General features: G+C 44.2%; 1 protein-coding gene across 5 annotated transcripts in view; it reads right to left on the bottom strand.

Annotated features, from left to right (window-relative positions):
• Window positions 1-21,590, bottom strand: part of LOC121874354 — a 199,809-nt gene that overhangs the window by 72,485 nt on the left and 105,734 nt on the right. For 4 of the 5 annotated variants that reach the window (XM_042378486.1, XM_042378487.1, XM_042378485.1 and 1 more), the window contains exon 3: window positions 1,833-2,038. In XM_042378486.1, coding sequence (XP_042234420.1) covers window positions 1,833-2,038 — 206 coding nt within the window. Of the gene's footprint in view, window positions 1-1,832; window positions 2,039-2,420; window positions 2,535-21,590 lie in introns of those variants that run through there. The other variant, XM_042378489.1, reaches the window with a different exon arrangement.

Raw genomic sequence — 21,590 nt, 5'->3', positions numbered from 1 at the left:
CCCCGTCTCCCTGCCCTTGCCCTCCTGCCCTCTGCTCCTTCCCTCCCCTCTCTCTGGCACTTTTTCCTTCTCCTCCTTCTGTAATCTTCCCTATATTACACACTTCCTCCTCCCCCACTTCCTCATCACCCTCCCTCTCTCTCTCTCTCTCTCTCTCTCTCTCTCTCTCTCTCTCTCGTCCTTCCTCCGTCCTCCTGACTTTCCAGCATCACCCATTATATCTTCCATGGTGGAGACTGGATGTGTGTGGTGCAAGAGAGCGACTGAGGGAAATATAAGAGGAGGGAGAGGAGGAGGAGGAGGAGGAGGGAAGCACACGTTGGTTCAATGTTGATTGCTGATTGATTCTAACATTCACGACTCAAGACGGTATCATGGGAGGGAAGAGACACAGATAAGGGAAGAGGTGGGTGGATGGGTGGGAGGGAGGAGGGAGGGGAGGAGGAGGAGGAGAAGGAGGAGAGGGAGGGGGGAGGAGGAGGGAGGAGGAGGAGGAGGAGGGAGGGAGGGAGGAGGGAGGGAGGGAGGAGGGAGGAGGAGGAGGGGGGAGGAGGGAGGAGGGGGAGGGGAGGGAGAGGTGGAGGAGGAGGAGGAGGAGGTCAGCCAGTGAGAGGAAAGAGCTACCTGTGATGGGGACTTGCATGTGGGATGGCTGAGGGGTGTAGGTGGTGGGTGTAGGTGGTGGGTGTAGGTGGTGGCTGTAGGAGGTGGGTGTAGGAGGTGGGTGTAGGTGGTGGGTGAAGGTGGCGGGTAGTGGTGTAGTTGAGAGGAAGTGTCGTAGTATTGTTGGGGAGTTAAGATGTAGAGAGAGAGAGAGAGAGAGAGAGAGAGAGAGAGAGAGAGAGTACAGTAAACATCTCCTGAACATTACCCCCAGTTTAGGGCAGCTTTCAACAACCATACATATTTATAGTTGTATAATAAACTCACCCCGGTACAAAAAAATGAATACAATTACAATGTAAATAGAATATATACATTGTAAATGTATATTAAATGAAATGAATAATGAAACGATGTTGATGAATGAATGTAAAGTTAATGATATTATATACATGTAGATTTTCTCATAGTCTGTCTGTCTGCCTGTCGATATGTCTGTCTGTCTGTCTGTCTGTCTCTTTTTATTTTCTCTCTGTCATTTGTTTCGTAAAAGCATCGAAATTGGTAATATTTTATCTACAGGCTATAGCACTCTTGAAGAAACTAAAAAATACTCCTCGTGTTTGCTTTTGTTTATCTGCAACATAAAAGCATCGAAATTACTGCCATTTAATTCCGTTCATTACACAGAGAGCATCTAACGCCAAGGGCTTCCTCCAAGACAATGTTCGCGGGAGGGAAAAATTCACGAATGACCTGGAAATGTATATAAAAAACAACTATACAATTGGGAGGCATCTGTGTCGTTAACTCTCCCAGTACTGGATAATTACTGTAGGTTAAGAGAGAGAGAGAGAGAGAGAGAGAGAGAGAGATATTGGCCTTGGGGAGAGAGTGGAGAGGCTAGGGGAGAGACGGGACTGCAGGTGGTGGGGTGGGAAAGTGAGGGAAGGGGAGAACCAGCGGGAAAGTAGGTGAGGGGAGGTAGAAAGAGTGGGGAGAGGAGAGAGGGGACGGCAGGTGGGTGGGAAGCTGTGAGAGGGGAAGCGAGGGAAGGGAGAGGACTCGAGGGTAGATGAGAGGGGTCAATGATAGCTGGGATATGAGCCGAGGGGAGACTAGTGGAATATTAGGACGAGGAGAAAATGGTGTGAGGGGGAGGACACCGCTAACGATGACTGAGTGTTGTCGAGGGGTCCTAGAGAGAGAGAGAGAGAGAGAACACTCACGTCGACGGTGATGCCCGGAGACTTGTACACGATGATCTGGTCAGGGCTTGAAGGGCTGAACTGGTAGAACTGGTCGGAGCCGCGCCACCAGTTGAGGGAGTACAGGCTGTTCCCCTCCAGGTCGAATTCACACCCGAGCTGGACCGTCTTCCCCGCCTGGACCTTTGGTGGCACCTGCATGTTCAAGATACGGATGCTGGCTGTACCTGTGGGGGGAAGGAGTACGCTTGTTTAATGCTGTATTTTGGGATTATTATTATTATTGTTATTATTATTATTATTATTATTATTATTATTATTATTATATTTTATTTACTGTTTGGTTTTCTTTTGATTAATTAATATGACACTTGTATGGTTAACACATTTACGCTCTATACAGTATAAAGAATAATGAGATCTGGTCATTTTTTATTATCAGGGTCAAGGGTTATAAACCTAACTTTGAGGGTTTTGGCCCAGGGATCTATAGTATTTTAATAATTATATATACTTGATGCCAACATATCTTGTCAGGCTACAGGTATTGATATAAGTAGTGATGGAGTTTATGTGTTTAAGTCATTATTAAGAAGTTTGGGTCAACACCTGGTATCTGTTACAGGTAGATGGGTGGATAAGCTAGTGATCTATACGAGTCTTTATTTTCATCACTTTATCAAATCTTCTTCTTTCTTCTTTCAATTTTCTCTTGAGGTTTCATTACTTGTTTATTTATTATTATTTTTATTACGTCACTATTAGGTCACTATCATCGGCATACGAGGTTCACTATCATCTGCATGCGAGGTCACTATCATCTGCATACAAGGTCACTATTATCTGCATACGAGGTCACTATTATCTGCATACTAGGTCACTATCATCTGCATACAAGGTCACTATTATCTGCATACTAGGTCACTATTATCTGCATACGAGGTAACTATTATCTGCATACGAGGTCACTATTATCTGCATGCGAGATCACTATTATCTGCATACGAGGTCACTATTATCTGCATACGAGGTCACTATTATCTGCATACGAGGTCACTATTATCTGCATACGAGGTCACTATTATCTGCATACGAGGTCACTATTATCTGCATACTAGGTCACTATCATCTGCATACAAGGTCACTATTATCTGCATACTAGGTCACTATTATCTGCATACGAGGTCACTATTATCTGCATACGAGGTCACTATCATCTGCATACGAGGTCACTATCATCTGCATTTTTCTTAACCTTTCCTCTCCTTGTTCATCCCTTGTTTACATTGTTTATACTGAAGGGGAGAGACAGTGGTTACAATATAAACAGTAAGCAAAACAAAACAAGAATAATCAACAAAATCAACAAAATATAGCAAATTACAGTATATACAAGTGACTATAAACCCAAAAATAAACAAGGAGAATAATGAAGAAAAACAACGAGAGAGAGAGAGAGAGAGAGACAGAGAGAAGGAGAGAGAGAGAGAGAGAGAGAGAGAAAAGAAAAAATCGTATCATATGTCTAATACAAAAACGTAATCGAATAGACATAAATACAAGAATAAAAAAAAAATGACGATAATAAAAGAGTCAATATACATAACAAATTAATTACACATAAAATACAATGATAAACAGATGTGATAAAATTAAGAATAATTATGAATATTAATTAAAAAAAAATGTAAAATGAATAAGAAAATAAGAGTTAGTGTGGGAAGAACAGCGACCTCATTATACACCCCAACAATAATACCTGGCGTTACCTGCAGGCTATTGGTGGTCCACTGTGTTGTGAGGTGGGAGAGGTGGGTGGGAGGGGTGGGTGGGAGGTGGGAGGTGGGTGGGAGGGAAGGAAAAAAAGGCTGGATGAAGGAGAGGAAGGAGTGGAAAAGGGATAGGGAAAGACAAGGGGATGGGGAGAAATGGAAGAGGTAGTCAGGCAAATGGGAAGAAAGGGGAGGGGGGGGCCGTGGAAAAGGAAAGGAGGCGAAGGAAGGAGAAAGAGATGGGGGAAGAAGGACGGTGAGAGGAGATAAGGGGGAGGAAAGGTGGGAATGTTGTAGAATGAGAAGGGAGGGAAAGGTGAGGGGAGGATGGGAGGGGAAAGGTAAGGGAAGAACAGTAAATGGGAGTTAAGGTGAGGATTAGGATGGCGATTGACAGGGAAGGGAAGATAAATAAAGAGGGAGGACGAAAGGGGAGAGACAGAGAAGGGGAAAGACAGGAGGTGGTTTGCTACATGCTTCTACCTTCCCCTCACTTCTCCCCTCACTCTTCTTTTCCCCTCACCTCCCTACCCCTCTCATCACTCCTCCTCCCTCAATACTTTTCCCTCCACCTCCTCACCCCCTCACCTCCCCTCCCCTCACCTCTCTCCCCTCCTCACCCCCCCCTCACCTCCCATCCCCTCCCCTCTCCCCATGCTAATGAGACTGCTAGAGGTTATGAATTGTTTGTCAAGCAACGAGGTATGTGTGTGTGTGTGTGTGTGTGTGTGTGTGTGTGTGTGTGTGTGTGTGTGTGTGTGTTTTTCCCTGTTTTTATTTATCACTTATTATTGATTTTGTTTACCCCTATAATTGTTTTTGTTTCCTCGCTATTATTATTATTGTCGTTGTTTATGTAGTGTTGTTTTTTTGTTTACTCGCTATTATTGTTGTTGTTTACAGTATGTAGTGTTGTTTGTTTTTGTTTACTCCGGGTCAGTGTCGCCTCAGCAATGTTCGGGAAACAAATGGAAGACGTTGACGGTGTCGTATTTATTTACGAGTCTGTTGCTGTTAAGATATCGGTCGTTATCGGCGGCGCGACACAAGAATGTTGCGTTCCGTTGGGGGCGTTTATCACATCCCAGCGGGCGGTGTTGTGTGGTGTGGTGGTGGTTAAGGTAGTGGTGGTGGTGGTTAAGGTAGTGGTGGTGTGGCTAGTTGTGGTGGTGTGGCTAGTTGTGGTGGTAGTTGTGGTGAAGGAAGAGTATCTTGGGGTTGAGTAGTTGTGATGTTCTACCACCATCCTATCACCTCTACTGTCATCACTAACACCACTACTAGTCTCACTAATAGCTGCCAACGCCACTACCAGTAGCTACTATCGCCACTAATATCATCACCAGTACTAGCACCAATAAACGCTACTATTACCACTAACAACACTAGTAACTACCAGCATCACCCACCACGATCATCTTCACAACCATCACCACAAGCTACCACCACCAACCCCACCACCACTGTCCCCACCACCACCACCACACCACCACCACCACCACCAGGTAGACGAAATATATTAAGTGTATGTCAACTAAGACACCGAAACATACGAGTATAATGTACACACACACACACACACACACACACACACACACACACACACACACACACACACCTCCTTCATTAAGTATTATAAGTGACACCAAGACAGAGAGACTGCCGCCATCACCAGGTCGACATCCCCTTCCGGCACAATTTGCTTCGGGGGGTCCTGACAATTTCCTCAACACCTACCCTCCCTACCCCCCTACCCCTCTCCACCCTGAGCCTGAGGCAAGTGGTGGCGTAGCAATTCCTCTCTTTCCCCCTTTTCCTTCTCCCTCCCTCTCTCTCCCTTCCTTCCTTTCTTCCCTCCCTCCCTCCCTCCTCCCTTCCTTTCTTCCTGGCCAAGAGGCAAGGTCATCAAGTCCCCGGGAGTGGATATCAATAAGCTTCTTGCATATTGCCTCTCCCACACTCCCTCACGTCTCATATCTTCTTCTGTCTGGTGAGAGAGAGAGAGAGAGAGAGAGAGAGAGAGAGAGAGAGAGAGAGAGACGTAATCACAGACATACAGATAAACAGTTTAGACAGAAGGAGAGACGGAGAGTATAAGTTTGCCTGTCTAAAATGAATAAACATTGATATAGAAATAAAACATAATAAATACCAGAGGAACAAAGAGAGACCAAACGTATGTAAATAACAGAAATAAAGATAATGTAATAATGTAACCACGAAGAAGAAGATAATTGCCAGAAAATGAAATAAAGGAAAAAATATATTATAATGAAAACAAATATTAGAATATGATGAATCTTTAAGGGAAACTGATTTTAAAGGAGATGGGAAACATATTTGGGAAAACATGACTCGGATTCCAAACCTCTGCGAGCCAGATTTGAAACCCACAATCCTACCACTGAAGAGAGAGAGAGAGAGAGAGAGAGAGAGAGAGAGAGAGAGAGAGAGAGCAGAAATCTCAAAAGTCTTACATACTGTCTCTCTCTCTCTCTCTCTCTCTCTCTTGTTCCATTCCCCGGTCTACGGTCAATCAGAATGTCCCTCTTGCCCAGGAACCTGAGGCTATGGTCTTAAATTATCTTAATGTGGCTATAGAGTTCCTCCTGATGGAACATATAGATAGAGGCTTCAGTCCTATACTCGGGAGATTCTCAGCTGATAAAAGGGTCTTTGAGTCGATTATCATGGTCGGGAACCCTCAAAGATTCTGAGACGGAATTACTGGAAACTTTTTTTTTTCCTTTCGAACCACGCGCAACCATCCCCTCCCTTCCTCTCCCAACCCTCCCTTCCCATCCCATTCCCTTCTCTTCCCCCTTCCCACAGAATTGGAATAGATTCTTTTATATGGAAATTCTAAAATTCTGAGGTTACGCGAGAAGCTTGGAATGTTTGTCTTAACCGTCCGTCCGTCCGTCCGTCCGTCCGTGATATCCTCCTCTCCTACACGTATAACCAGAGTGTGTGTGTAACTATTGGCACAGGTAGAGTGAAGTGTTAATTTGTCTACCAATTGTTTTATATGGGTCATGTTGGATACTCCTCTCTACCTAGTACACCATCATCATCACTATCATCATCACCATCATCGTCTCCATTACCACTATCATCACCACCACCATCAATAAGATCTTTCTCACCACCACCATCAATAAGATCTTTCTCACCACCACCATCAATAAGATCTTTCTCACCACCACCATCAATAAGATCTTTCTCACCACCACCATCAATAGGATCTTTCTCACCACCACCATCAATAGGATCTTTCTCACCACCACCATCTCTCCCTTACCATAGGAGTTGCTAATTAGTGTTATTGTTGGAAGCCGAAGCAGAATTTAAATAACCAGACAGTAAACATTGATCAGCAGGACTCTTAAGGGAGAACACAAATTAAGGTGTTATAGGAATTGTTGATAGAGTAATTACTGTGTGTGTGTGTCTGTGTGTGTGTGTGTGTGTGTGTGTGTGTGTGTGTGTGTGTGTGTGTGTGTGTGTGTGAACGATAACTCAAGAGAAGAGAAGAAATCGCCGTAGCGTAAGAGGGACACAGGAGAAGAAGAAGAATATATAAAGAGAAAGAAGAACAAGAATAATAACAGGAAGATGATGAGGAACAACAACAACAGAAACATGAAGAAGAAGAAGAAGAAGAAGAAGAAGAAGAAGAAAAAGAAGAAGAAGAACCACAAAACACAAGAAAAAAAGAGAGGAAAGAGAGAATGAAAGTTCAAGAGAGAGAGAGAGAGAAAATGAAAGAAGTTTAATACGCGTCAGAATAAGAGAGACAAGAGTAAATATAGACGAAAGTTGTTAGAAAATATTGAATTATAAAGGCACGGTTTGGTTAGGTTAGGTTAGGTTAGGTTTGGTTTGGTTTGGTTTGGTTAGGTTAGGTTTGGTTAGGTTAGGTTAGGTTAGGTTAGGTTAGGTTAGCAGCTTAACACACCAAAGGGAAATGTTTTATAGCGGCCGATAATCGTAGACTGTATATGACATGATGGGACTCAAGATAAAATACTTCAAAGCTTGAATATATAAACTTGGCTTAACGTTGACTATATACGAGTTTACACCGTGATCGGGAAAATTCTGTCAAATTCTTAAAATGAAGAGAGAGAGAGAGAGAGAGAGAGAGAGAGAGAAAATATATATAAAGAAGAGAAAAATAAGGAAAAATAACAGGAAAGAAAAAAGGGAAAATAAAAGACCAGGAGGAAAAAAGAGAATCGGAAAAATTACAAGATAAAACGAGACAAAATAGAAGAAGTAAAGAAAGACAGAAGAGAACAATAAAGACGGAACTAAAAAAGACAATTAGAGCTACTCTGAAAATGGACACACACACACACACACACACACACACAAGACAGTCAGGCGGCGCCACCCCCCCTACCATAACACCAGCTGGGCCGGCGTCTTCCAGTAAAGTGAAAATCGCTGAGGTTAACCGCACTGGAGCGAATTATCCAAGGGGTAGAAAGGATGGGAATTATCCACGCTAGAGAGCATTATCCAGGGGTAAGGGGGGGTGGGTGGGAGAGGGAGTTATCCAGGAGGTGGGGAGGATATGATGGGGTATCAGGAATAGCGCGCATCAGGTAGTTCCAGCGATACTTGACTCCGTAGGTGACTGTCCGCAAACCCACATCTGGTGTTGACAGGGCTTGGATTTCCTCCACTCATTCATTTATTACCTTTCATGTTATTCGTACTTGGTCTTGAAATCATTCGTGTCGATTACCTCACCTAGGTGGCTTTGGCTTCACTTTATCCACCACCATCCACCACTATCTGCTACCACCATCCACCAGTGTACTCTATTATCCACCACTGTCCACCACCAACCACCATTACCCATCATTCTTACCACCATCTGACCACAGCTACCACCCACCACAATGCATCACTATCCACCACCATCCACCAAGATTCCAACACCGTCCACCACTACCACAATCCACCACCACCACCATCCCCCGGCCAGTTATCAGGTGCGGGCGGTGACTGGGAGAGAACCAGGTAATGGCCCCCAAATCGAGTTTAAACTGTCGTTACGTGCGTCACCCTGCGCATACACACACACACACACACACACAGAGAGAGAGAGAGAGAGAGAGAGAGAGAGAGAGAGAGACCCTTTTAAAGATTGGAATTGTGTTGTGTTTTTGTCTTGGCGTCGTAGGTTTTCACTGTCTAGATGTGAAGGGTGGGGGAGGAAGAGGATAAGGGAGGGTAATAGTGTTTGGTGGAAGGAGAGACGGGAAAAGGGAAAGGGAAGAGGCCAGAGGTGGAGATTGATAGTAGGGGAAAAGGGGGGGAGGGTGGAAGAGGTAGAGAGGAGAAGGGGTAGAGTGAGGGAAGAGGAAGAGGAGGAGAAGGAAGTGGATGGAGTGAGAGAGAAGAAATGAAAGTTGTATGGGAAGGGTAAGGGAGGGGACAGGAGAGGAGAAGGAATGGGAAATGAGATGGGGTGAGGAACAGAGGGTCGTGAGGAAGGACAAATGAAGGAAGAAGAGGGTAAAGGCAAGGAGGAGAAGGAGGGCAAAAGAGGGGAGGGGAGGATGAGAAGAGAGATGGAGAATGAAAGGAAGGGAAAGGGGAGAAAGGAAGACGAGACGGAAAAGAAGGGGAAGAAGAGGAAATGTATCTAGCTATCTCACATAGATCAGGAGAGAGAGAGAGAGAGAGAGAGAGAGAGAGTTATAAATATCGGTTTCAGATATTCCCTGTGGTGACTTTAAAATCAGGATTAAAATGTCTTTGGTTACTCGTAATTATAATAATTCCAAAATCTGACTTAAAATATCCCTCAAAAAATTTACATTAAAAACATCAACTTGTCGCTTGGGTCTATTTACAGTACTACAGGGTCATGGAAAAAGAGTACCCAGGTTTTAGTATACAGCCATTTAACATCTGGGTATATTCATTTTTCATGGCCCTGTATTCTTGCTAATCTTCCAGACGCTAATTATAGGCCGTAGACAATAACCTTGAGATTATAGTAACATCACAAATATTTTCGTAAATATTTGTAATAACTTAAAGAACTCGTAGTCATAAAGGTGATACTATAAATATATTCCTCAGCTGGTAAAAGAAAGGGACGATGATAGATAAATAAATAAAGTAAGGTTATTAGTATATAAAATGAAAATGATTTAAAAATTATACCAAGAAGGGGAAGCAACAGCCAACTCGACAGCTAAATCCAGTGAAAATAAAACCAATGTTAATGATATGTGAAATAAAGTACAATGAAATATACGTATAAATTGTTTAAAATACTTCAAAGAATATAATTTATAAGTAACATTGAGAAAAGATGTTTTATGGATTAAGAAAAAATATTGATTGACTCGTGTTAAAAGATAGTGTAACTCTCCCACTAACTAAACTTGGTGTCTATATGATTTTAAACTGTATATCAAAGTGACGAACTAAACAATGTAGTAAGTGTATTTGTGTCGTGGCCAACAAGAGGAGAAAAAAAATTGAAGTGTAACCAACCCTCATCCTCCAAAAAAAAAGTATATTAAAACAAAAATAAGAGGAAATAATGAAAAAAAAATGAAGAGATTGGAGTGAGGATGATAGCTATATTCACTTGGTACATGCATTGTGAGAGAGTCGATCGCTTTCCCTCTCTGGGCCGCGCGGGGATGAAACAGGCCGTGGTATTCTTGAGGTAAAATGCTCCTCGATGTGCCTCAGGATTTCCGACAACAGAATGTGTGTGTGTGAAGATTTTCAAGAGCCTTCAGCGGGCTGGTCTGTGTTCATAACTTTTTCCTCAAGACTTTTTAATATTTTTTTATTTATTTGTGGTGTAGTGGTAATGTTTTAAGATAGATATACAGTATATATAATAGATATTGTACCGGTTTGTATGATTCTATACAGACAGACAGACAGACAGACAGACAGAGAGAGAGAGAAGACCTACACAGCAACATTTAAAGTTTCATACAATAAATTTATTCCGACAAGAAATAAAAGACAAAATGTATAAATGAAAAGTCTTTGGCAGATTAAGTGTAAACAGTGATAGTGAAGGTGTATTATAGTGTGTGATAGTGAAGGTGTATTATAGTGTGTGTGATAGTGAAGGTGTATTATAGTGTGTGATAGTGAAGGTGTATTATAGTGTGTGATAGTGAAGGTGTATTATAGTGTGTGTGATGAAGGTGTATTATAGTGTGTGATAGTGAAGGTGTATTATAGTGTGTGTGATAGTGAAGGTGTATTATAGTGTGTGATAGTGAAGGTGTATTATAGTGTGTGATAGTGAAGGTGTATTATAGTGTGTGATAGTGAAGCTGTATTATAGTGTGTGTGATAGTGAAGGTGTATTATAGTGTGTGATAGTGAAGGTGTATTATAGTGTGTGATAGTGAAGCTGTATTATAGTGTGTGTGATAGTGAAGGTGTATTATAGTGTGTGATAGTGAAGGTGTATTATAGTGTGTGTGATAGTGAAGGTGTATTATAGTGTGTGATAGTGAAGCTGTATTATAGTGTGTGTGATAGTGAAGCTGTATAATACTATCCAGCGTCTGTAATGTTGTGGAAATTCAAAGCTTTATCTATTATACTATACAGAACATACACACAGTCGGTAGAATGGTGGTGGTGACTAAGGGCATAAGAGGTATGAGAAATGTATACAATATATATCTCCAGCGTGCGGACCAAGCCTTACACCAAATATCCCTAGTCAAGTTAGCGCACCGACTCTCACGGAAAAACCCATCTCCCCGGTCTTTGTTGTTGGGACAGCCATCCTCCTCCTGCTCCCCCTCCTCCCCATTTCCCTCTTATTTTCCTGCTTTTCCCTCCATTTCCCGTCGCAAATAATCTCTCCCTCTATCTCTGTTCACTCCCCTTTTCCTGTCTCTCTCTCTCTCTCTCTCTCTCTCTCTCGCTCGCTCGCTCGCTCGATTCAGCATTCCCTTCTTCATTTCCTTCTTCTCTCCCTCACATTGCAATCACCCTAACCTCTCTCTCTCTCTCCGTTCAGTCCAATCTCCACCCCCATTGGTCTCTGTCATGTATCCCGTTCACTTTACTTTGTCTTGCATTTCTCTGTTATGTTCCATTTTTCCGTTCCTAAATAACTCTCTCTCTCTCTCTCTCTCTCTCTCTCTCTCTCTCTCTCTCAATGACCCTCCCAGGTGATAGTTTATTTTAATCTTTCTACCTTGTTCCGTGTTCCTTTCTTCTCTCTTTCCATAGTGTTCCGTGTTCCTTCCTTTCCTTATCTTTATTTTATTCACCATCTATTATACCATCCTTCCCATCCTTTCTTGTTCTCTTCTATCTCTCCTCTGTGTCTCTTCCTCCCCAATCGTATACCTTATCTTCTATCTCTCACAGTCTCTTACCAACTCACTCACGTCATCATATAGGCAGACCAAGGCGAAGTTAAGACGAGAGACAAGCTTAATTGGCAGTTAGTTCACCCACCGTTTCGCTTAACTATCTTTAAATGGTGATTAATGGGATTACTACTGGTATGGACGGAATTTAACCCCCTCCTCCCCAAGAGATGATGATTGGCTCGTCAGTTGCTTGTTGGTAATGTGATATGTTGACGCTAAGTTAGGAGTCTCTCTCTCTCTCTCTCACCTACCAAGAACATTATGCCAAGAAATTGAATATAAAGAAAATTGACTGAGTTTGAGATACGTAGAGAGAGAGAGAGAGAGAGAGAGAGAGAGGCCCTTCTAATGATCAGTAAGTGAAGAACGTAGTACATAATGTCGCCGTAAAAGGAGGCTGGTAACGTGGCACTGTTAGAGGCACCGTCGTGGCACTGTGTATTAGGTCGGCGGTAAACGAGGAACGAGTGTTGAAGAATGAAACATGAATAGGCGTCGGGTGGCAGAAGATCACAGATGTTGGTGATGAGAGGGAGAGAGGGGAGGGAGGGAGAGGGAGGGAGGAGAGGGGGAGGGAGAGGAGAGAGAGAGAGAGAGGGAGAGAGAGAGAGAGAGAGAGAGATGAAAGGAAAGGGTGTGACTGAAGGGGTCGTATTGATGAAAGGAAGAGGAGGCACTATGGTCGTGGGTGAAAGGGCACGACCATCAGCGGCGGCGGAGGTGTCGAGAGGACATGAGGAGACGAGGTGTTGTGATGATGAGGGAAAGTACACACACACACACACACACACACACACACACACACACACACACACACGGCAGAGGGTGACGGTAGTGTTAGGAGTTGCTTATGATGCTGATATAGAGAGTGGTGATGATGTAGTGAGGTGGTGATGGTGATGTAGTGAGGTGGTGATGGTGATGATGTGAGGTGGTGATGGTGATGGGGGTTGAGAGGGTGAAATCGAATGAGGGAAGTGAAAGGGGGAGGAAGGAAGGGAAAGAGAAAAGGGGGAAGAAAGAAGAGGCTAGGCCGAAGGTAAACGAAGGAAAGGGGAAGAAGGAAGAGGGAAGGAAGAAGATAAATGAAAGAAGGGGAGGAATAATCAATTGTAATGGACGAAAATGGTTATTATTAGTACATCCAACCATAGCTCTCTCGTCCATTCTCTTATCATTGTACTAGAAAGTGTGTGTGTGTGTGTGTGTGTGTGTGTGTGTGTGTGTGTGTGTGTGTGTGTGTGTGTGTGTGTGTGTGTGTGTGTGTGTGTGTGTGTGTGTGTGTGTGTGTGTGTGTGTGCGCGTTAAGTGTAGTACAGTACATGGTTGTGTGTCATTGTACTAAAGCATTTTTTTCTTCTTATTTATAAACATCTTTTCTCTGTTCTCTCCACCTTTTTTTGGGGGATAAGTTCTTATCAGGACAGTCTTGAGTTTTTGTCATAATTCTCTTAATTTTCTTGTGTGTTGTGAATATTTCCTACATTTTTTAAAAGAAATTATGAATTTTTCTCACCGGATTTTTTTTTTAATCGTTCACGAAATTTCTCAACTCAACCATAAAAATCTCAAAAAAAATAAAAAATCTCGGACTCACAAATTTCCAAATGAAACAAATAAACCCAGTGTTAATTCCTGAAAATGCTTTTAAACTGGGTGGGAAAAAAAAGTTTAACATTTTAATTAACTTAGGCCGCGTATATATTAAACACACACACACACACACACACACAGGGAGGGAGAGGGAAGTAGGGAGGGCCAACTTTATGCTCAATGTTTAAATCCAATCGTTATGAATTTTGTATTTTTTTTTTTTCAGAAAATTTGTGATTCAGTTGCGAGGCGCGGCGTGTGTCATGCGAGTAACCAGCCGGAAGGTATGTGGAGGATATACTGTGTGAGTGAGTGAGTGAGTGAGTGTGTGTGTGTGTGTGCGTGCTCACGGCCGATAACGATATGACCCTGTAGTTATAACCAAGACGACACCCTGTAGTTATAACCAAGACGACACCCTGTAGTTATAACCAAGACGACATCCTGTAGTTATAACGAAGACGACACCCTGTAGTTATAACCAAGACGACACTCTATAGTTATATCGAAATCTACAGCTGAAAACATCATTGTCCACCAAATTATAGACACTGTAATTACTTTCATCTATATCCTGTACAGTCAATTGGGTATGCGACCTGTTATTCTGTTGTTAGTTAAGTTCAAATAGTATATACGTGTATTTTTATAATACTCTTGACATTTTGTGCCGGAGAAAATATCGCTGTTTATCCCCCTGGTAAAAGTACACCCACGAAAATAAGTCTTATTAGCCATCTTTTTCATCTATGAACTCTGAGACTCATGAACCTGTGAATCCGAGACATAACACAGTGTTGGTCCCATAGATGGTGTACTGTGTGATGTCTCGGGTTCACGGGATCATGAGTCTCAGGGTTCATGGATGGGACGGAGGGGTGACTGGACTTTTTTTTCTTTGGATGGGTGTACAGTACAGTACAAGGTGGTAGTGTGGGGGGTGAGATGTGAGGGGGTGAGAGGTGAGAGGTGATGGGTGGGGGTGAGGGGTGGTTCATTTCCATCTGCACGAACCACTGCCTCGGATCATGTCTCTTTATCAAACACAGCTACTACGAGGTGACTATAACAGGGTCGCCTTACCTCATACGGCATCCTTGAACATTTCTGCCCTGAACTAGGAAGGCCTCTCCCCGACACACTCATCCTAACTATGGTCGAGTGAGTGTATGAATACACTCTGCTTTTTGTAGAATAAGTTTAGTGAGGATATAGGTATAATGCGATGAACAAGGTCAGCATAGTGATGATTTTAGGATCTTAGAATATAATGCATAAAGTTAACATAATTATGGTTTTATATTCACCTTCTATTAGTTGCACTACATGTGTGTGTGTGTGTTTATAATAATAAATAATAATAATATTAAACGGTTTATTAATACAGTTGCAGCCGATGGCTGAAAATCTACAAACTTACATGCGATTTAGACATATTGATATGCGTTCAATACATTTACAGGGCTGTACAGTACATAAATCAGGAGTTGTTTATTATTTTAACAATAGATGGGATGGTGCTATTCTTATATCTATCGGTGCGGGCTCTTATGGGCGGACTGCGCGAGTTGGGTGGGGGGCTGCAGGAGGTGGCGATGACGAGGGTGGTGCAGTAGTCCACTGCCAAACCTTTCCAGTGCTTGGTGGTGGAGGTCACTGAGGGATGGCATTTCCAGGGTGGAGAGAGCGTTGGTGTAGCCTGAATAGTCTGCGCCGAGCATGATTCTACAGGTCCTTTTCTGTACCTTCTCTAGCTGACGTTGTTGGGTGGAGTTGAGAGAAGACGACCAGGCTGGTGACGCATACGTTAATTTGGGGAGAATAAAGGCGTTGTGTCCGACCGCCCTTACACACTATGTCCTTGTTTGACAAATGATGTTGACATTCTGTATTAGGACTACATAGGCCTAATTATATCCACGTTACACTGTAGTGTAATTGAACAAAACAACGTAACTAAGGGTAAATTAATTCCTATATTAACACATATTATAACCACACATTCAGAGGGAGATATATATTATAAGACAAAGTATAATCATACATTTACTATATTACTGTATCTTCCTGTATGTTATTCTTAATTCCTAAATGTGGTATACGTTTAACTGAACCGGGTAATATTTCAGTGTTATATGCGTGTATGTATGTATGTATGTATGTATGTATGTATGTATGTATGTATGTATGTATGTATGTATGTATGTATGTATGTATGTATGTATGTATGTATGTTCGTATCTGTGATTATGTCTGTGTTAGTGTGTATGTTTATGTGTATGTCAGCAATACAACAGCAGACACAACAATACAGCAGCAGACACAACAATACAACAGCAGACAGCAGACACAGCAATACGACACACGTGGGATTGACAAAGAGAAATGGATTCAGTGCAAGTGTTATCTGGAGGTGACATTATTCTATCTCTATCTGTCTGTCTGTCTGTCTGTCTGTCTGTCTGTCTGTCTGTCTGTTTCTGTCTGTCTGTCTGTCTATCATTGTTTATGTATTTATTGTTTCTTTCTGCGTCTGTCTTCAATTACTGTCTATCTGTCTATCGATCGATCTGTCGCAAGCTTCAAAGTGGGCGAGGCTTTATTTGGTTTGAGGGTGTATGGGTGTGTGGGGGAGGGGGTGAGGTGTGGGGGAGGGTGAGGGTGTGGGGGAGGGGGGTGGTGGGGAGGGTGTGTGTGAGGGGGTGGGGGTGAGGGGTGTGGGGGAGGGGTGGGGGTGTGTGGGGAGGGGGTGGGGTGTGTGGGAGGGGTGAGGGTGTGGGGGAGGGGTGAGGGGGGGGTGAGGGTGTGGGGAGGGGTGTGAGGGGTGTGTGGGGTGAGGGGTGAGGGTGAGGTGTGTGAGGGGTGGGGGTGGGGTGTGTGGGGGGGGGGTGTGTGGGGGGAGGGTGTGAGGGGGTGGTGAGGGGTGTGTGGGGGGTGGGGGGTGTGTGGGGGTGAGGGGTGGGGGGGGGTGAGGTGGTGGGGGTGTGGGGGTGTGTGGGGGGGTGAGGGTGTGTGGGGAGGAGGTGTGGGGGAGGGTGGGGTGTGGGGGGGGGTGAGGGTGTGTGGGGTGAGGGGTGGTGTGGGGGTGTGGGGGGGGGGGGGTGGGGTGTGGGGTGAGGGTGTGTGGGGGTGAGGGTGTGGGGGTGAGGGTGTGTGGGGGGTGAGGGTGTGGGGGAGGGTGTGTGTGGGGAAGGGGTGAGGGGTGTGTGGGGAGGGGTGAGGATGTGTGGGAAGGGTGAGGGGTGTGGGGGGGTGAGGGGAGGTGGGGTTTCGTGGGGAGGGGTGGGGTATGTGGGGGAGGGAGGGGAAGGGGTGATGTTGTGTAGGGAGGGTGAGAGTGGGTGGGGAGGGTGGAGGTGTGGGGAGGGGTGGGGTGTGTGGAGGTGGGGTGAGGGTTCGTGGGGAGGGTGAGGTATGTGGGGGGTGAGGTTGTGTAGGGAGGGGTGAGATTGGGTGGAGAGGGGTGGAGGGTGTGTGGGGGAGGGGTGAGGGTGTGTAGGGATGGGTGAGGTTGTGTAGGTATGGGTGAGGGTGTGTGGGGAGGGGTGAGGTTGTGTAGGTATGGGTGAGGGTGTCTGGCTCCACCCATTATGATGAAGGCTATGATGACACGAATCATTGTAGGTTATGTTATACTACCACGTTTCTCCAGACAATTTTCATATAATTAACAAAACAAACAAGGTAGAACTCTCTGTTGCCTGTAAACTTAAGGTTCCTGATATGTTCTTATAATTAAAATAACATTGTAGAACTTTTTATTAGATCTAAGTTCAAAGTTTCAGACATTGGTTAAGGTCAAGATGTTTACCACGAAGATGAAAGAGGCGCCGCGCTGCCAGGGATGACAAGTCCCCTTACCGAAGACTTTGATCTTGTTACTTCAAGGGATCAGTCTTAGGTCAAGGTTAACATTGTATTTGTTTATTGAGTGACGGTAATTTGCTGCTTACTGACACACACACACACACACACACACACACACACACACACACACACACACACCGAAACGTTTGCGTGGTGATTGACTTTCTTTCCCCCCACCTTCCTCTCCACACTCTTTCTCCCACTCCCATATCTCCCCCTCCACTCCATCTCTATTCACCCTCCACCCACTTCCTACCTCCATTTCCACCTCACCCTCCCCCTCCACTTCACTCTTCAATTCCCCACTTCCTTCCACTTTTCCCCTTCCCACCTCCCTCTACACCTCCTCCTCCACTTTCCACTCCCCCTCCATTCCACCCTTCGTTCTTCCTTTTCAGCCCATCCACTCCTCCGCACTTCCCCTTTCTCCTTTCTACTCCTCCTCCTCTTCTCTCCACCCACTTCGAAGATCACCAGGAACTCCAACACCCAACACAATTAACACACCAACACAATTAACACTCCAACACACCAACACTCCAACACACCACCACACCAACACTCCAACACACCACCACTAACACACCACCACCTAACACCCAACACACCAACACTCCAACACACCAACACTCCAACACACCCACCACACCAACACTCCAACACACCACCACACCAACACTCCAAATACACCACCACTCCAACACACCACCACCAACACTCCAACACACCACCACACCAACACTCCAACACACCACCACTCCAACACACCACTACCCAACACACCAACACTCAAAATAATAATTTCTACTTTAACGAGAGCTAGTATTACTGCTTCCTCTCACGACCAAGAGAGAAAAAAGACTATTTGTTGTGGGTATAAATATATCGTTTTATCCCCGTCGCCATGAAAGGGCCTTGACACCACCCTCTTATCTCTAATTCTGTTTCTGACCCGGCCCTGACTCATAACCCTTCCCCAGCCACCTTCTGGTTAATCTCACCACCCCTCCCCACACACCCCACTCTCCCTTACTTATCTTTACTCCTGCCAATACACCCCACCCTCCCTACACCTCACCCATCTCCCTTACTCCTCACAACACACCCTCACCCTCCCTATACCCTCAACCCCCCCCACATACAACACACCTCACCCCTCCCCACACCCTCACCCCCTCCCCTACATACCCTCACCCCCTCCCCTACATACCCTCACCCCTCCCTACATACCCCACCTCTACATACCCTCACCCTCCCTACATACCTCCCCAACGACCCCTGACTCCCTCACACACACCCCTCACTCTCTCCCCACATACCCTCACCCATCTCCCCACTCCCTCACAACACACCCTCACCCCTCTCCCACATACCCTCACCCATCTCCCTTACCCCTCACAACACACCCTCCACCCCCTCACAACACCGTCTCATTACACGAGTCTGAATTCCTCCCATCCTCCACCTATCCCCTTCCTCTCACCCTTTCCTCCTACCCTTTCTCACTTCACCCACCAATCCCTACTCCTCCCTTCCCTCCCTCCTCCCACCCACCAATCCCCACTCCTCCCTCCCTCATTATTTTTTGCTCTTTATCGTTTCTAAATAGTTTTGTTTAAGAAATAAAACGTCTTTTTAGCGTCGACATTGAAAGCAACGTGATGAAATATTCTGGAAAAATGAAACGTACTGTGCCGGTTGAAGCTTAACGAAAGAAAACGAAAAAAACAGATGAATGAAAAGAAAATGTGTTGTGTGGTGTTGTGATGTGTTGTGTTGTGTTGTGTGGTGTTTTCCGGTAAAGTGCTGGTAACTGTCTATTTAACTGTAAGGAGTGACACACGTATACACACACGCTTTTATAAACCTTTTAACGCGTGTCGAGGAACTCCTGGCGGCTCCTGAAGGGTCCTGGAGACTCGTGGAGGCTTCTACAGACTCCTAATTCTCCTGAATATTCCTGAAAACTCCTGAAGGCTCTTGAATACTCCTAAAGGCAATTGAAAGTTCCTGAAGGCTCTTGAAGACTTCTGAAGGCTCCGAAAGACTCTTGAAGGCTCATGAAGACTCTTGAAAACTCCTGCAGAATCCTGAAGGCTCGTGCACTTACATTCGCTGTTTTATCAAGATTTTTAAGAATGTATCGTTCGACTTTTCCCTCGTGAATGTGTAATGGGTGAAGAGATTTTCTTTTGATATGTAAGTATAAATAAAGTGTATTCACGCGTTATTCACTTTTATGTTACCAGTAAGTTTTTTGGCTTTAAACTGCATTCAGAGTTGAGTAAAGCTGTCTCTTGCCATTCAGGTGTCTAGTGCTCAAGCTGTGAATATATCAAGGGGAAATATTGAGAAAGAGGTGCTCCACTTCTCACCCAATTAGTCGTTCACACCTGTAGAATTTACCTGTTTATATAGAGCTCTTAAAGGTTAATTTACCTGACAAATATGAATATCTTTACCCCTTGTGGTTATTACTGTTAAGGCGCGGACACACACACACACACACACACACACACACACACACACACACACACACACACACACACACACACACACACACACACACTCCCAGGTTGTAGATTCCACGAAGCTCCTCGGCGTCACCCAGACGCACAAACTAAATTGGAAACCACACGTCAATGAAGTTGTCAAATCCTCCAGTTTCCGTCTCCACCTCCTCCGTCGACTCAAGTCCCTCGGAGTTCCTGCGCCCGAGCTCTTCAGTGTTTACTCAACATTCATACTTCCCAAGCTCACCTATGCCTCCCCCACCTGGTCTTCCTCCCTAAATGACACACAACTTAAACACCTAGAAAAAGTGCAAAAAATTATTCTCTCCCCTTCCTACTCCACATATCAAGAAGTGCTCAACACACTGACCCTCTCGGCTCTCTCTGACCATCACCACGACCTCATCTGCAAATTTGGTGAGAAGCTTCTGCACCATTCTCGACACCGGCTCCTACTACCACCCGAGATCCCTCGTCCGAGAATTACTGTTTGACACCACAACCGCATCCAGCCCATACAAGCACGAACTGATCGCTATAAGAACAGCCCAGTCCCAACCATTGTAAAAATTATCAATAACTTGTAATCAACCAGTGTATTCACTCCCAGTCAATCTTACTTTTGCACTGTCACTATGTTGAAATGCCCTGTAGTATGACCTTCTCCCCACCTAGTTATTATACATCACATTTGTATCACTTATGTTACTTGTATATTATTTGTAAATCAAGAGACCCATTCACCAATTATGTAACTGTATATTTTCAGCCTTCCGGCTGCCATGATCTTTCAATAAGCCGTTAATTATTATTATTATTATTATTATTACACACTACTTGGACAGAGGGGACTGCTTGGTTGTTCCTGGGGGCGGCAAACAACAACAGTAACAGTAGTAAGGATAATAACAATGTATTCTAAAAGCGAGAACATTAACTACGGTTTACAACATCGGTAATATGTTGAGGAAAAGTTATTTATTCTTTTATTGAGTTTATTATTATTATATTATTACTAGCAGAAACACTGCCCTCCGGGCGGCTCATTATTATTATGAGCAGTAGTAGTAGTAGTAGTAGTAGTACAGTAGCAGCAGTAGTACAGGTAACATGTGCGTGTGTAATATTATCACAGGTTTGGTGTGGTGATGCAGCCATAATAGCCACCAGTCTCACGATAACAATTTTGCTAGCTGGAAACTCATTTCTCAGCAGTGTTGCCAGATGGTCGGTACTTCAATATATTTGTCTTGCGGCCGCAATATGTTGTTTTAAGAAAAATGTGTGGAGGATTCTTTGAGCATAAATGCTGCATATATAAAAGCGAAACCAAAACTGTATAAAGATTCTTTTGGTGTAAGTTCTGCAGGTTGGGGAGGAGGACATTCATAGGCGACTGTAGTAAAGTATTACAGGTTAAGAAGAGCCACTCGTAGTTATTATCTCTGCCAGCGTCGACGTATACAGACCACACCTGTCGCTGACTCATATACTGCACATATAATTAACATCAATAGTAAAAACTCAATCTGAAAATTACAAGTAAATAAATGCAACTTTGGATGCATTAGATGCCATACGGACTACAATTCTTCACACTGAACATTTAAATATTGATTTATTATTTGCTAAAATTTAATA

The sequence above is a fragment of the Homarus americanus genome, unplaced genomic scaffold, assembly GCF_018991925.1.
Source record: "Homarus americanus isolate GMGI-L3 unplaced genomic scaffold, GMGI_Hamer_2.0 scaffold50657, whole genome shotgun sequence".
NCBI lineage: Eukaryota > Metazoa > Arthropoda > Malacostraca > Decapoda > Nephropidae > Homarus > Homarus americanus.
The sequence above is the reverse complement of the archived record's forward strand: the minus strand, read 5'-3'. Positions and strand labels throughout refer to the sequence as shown.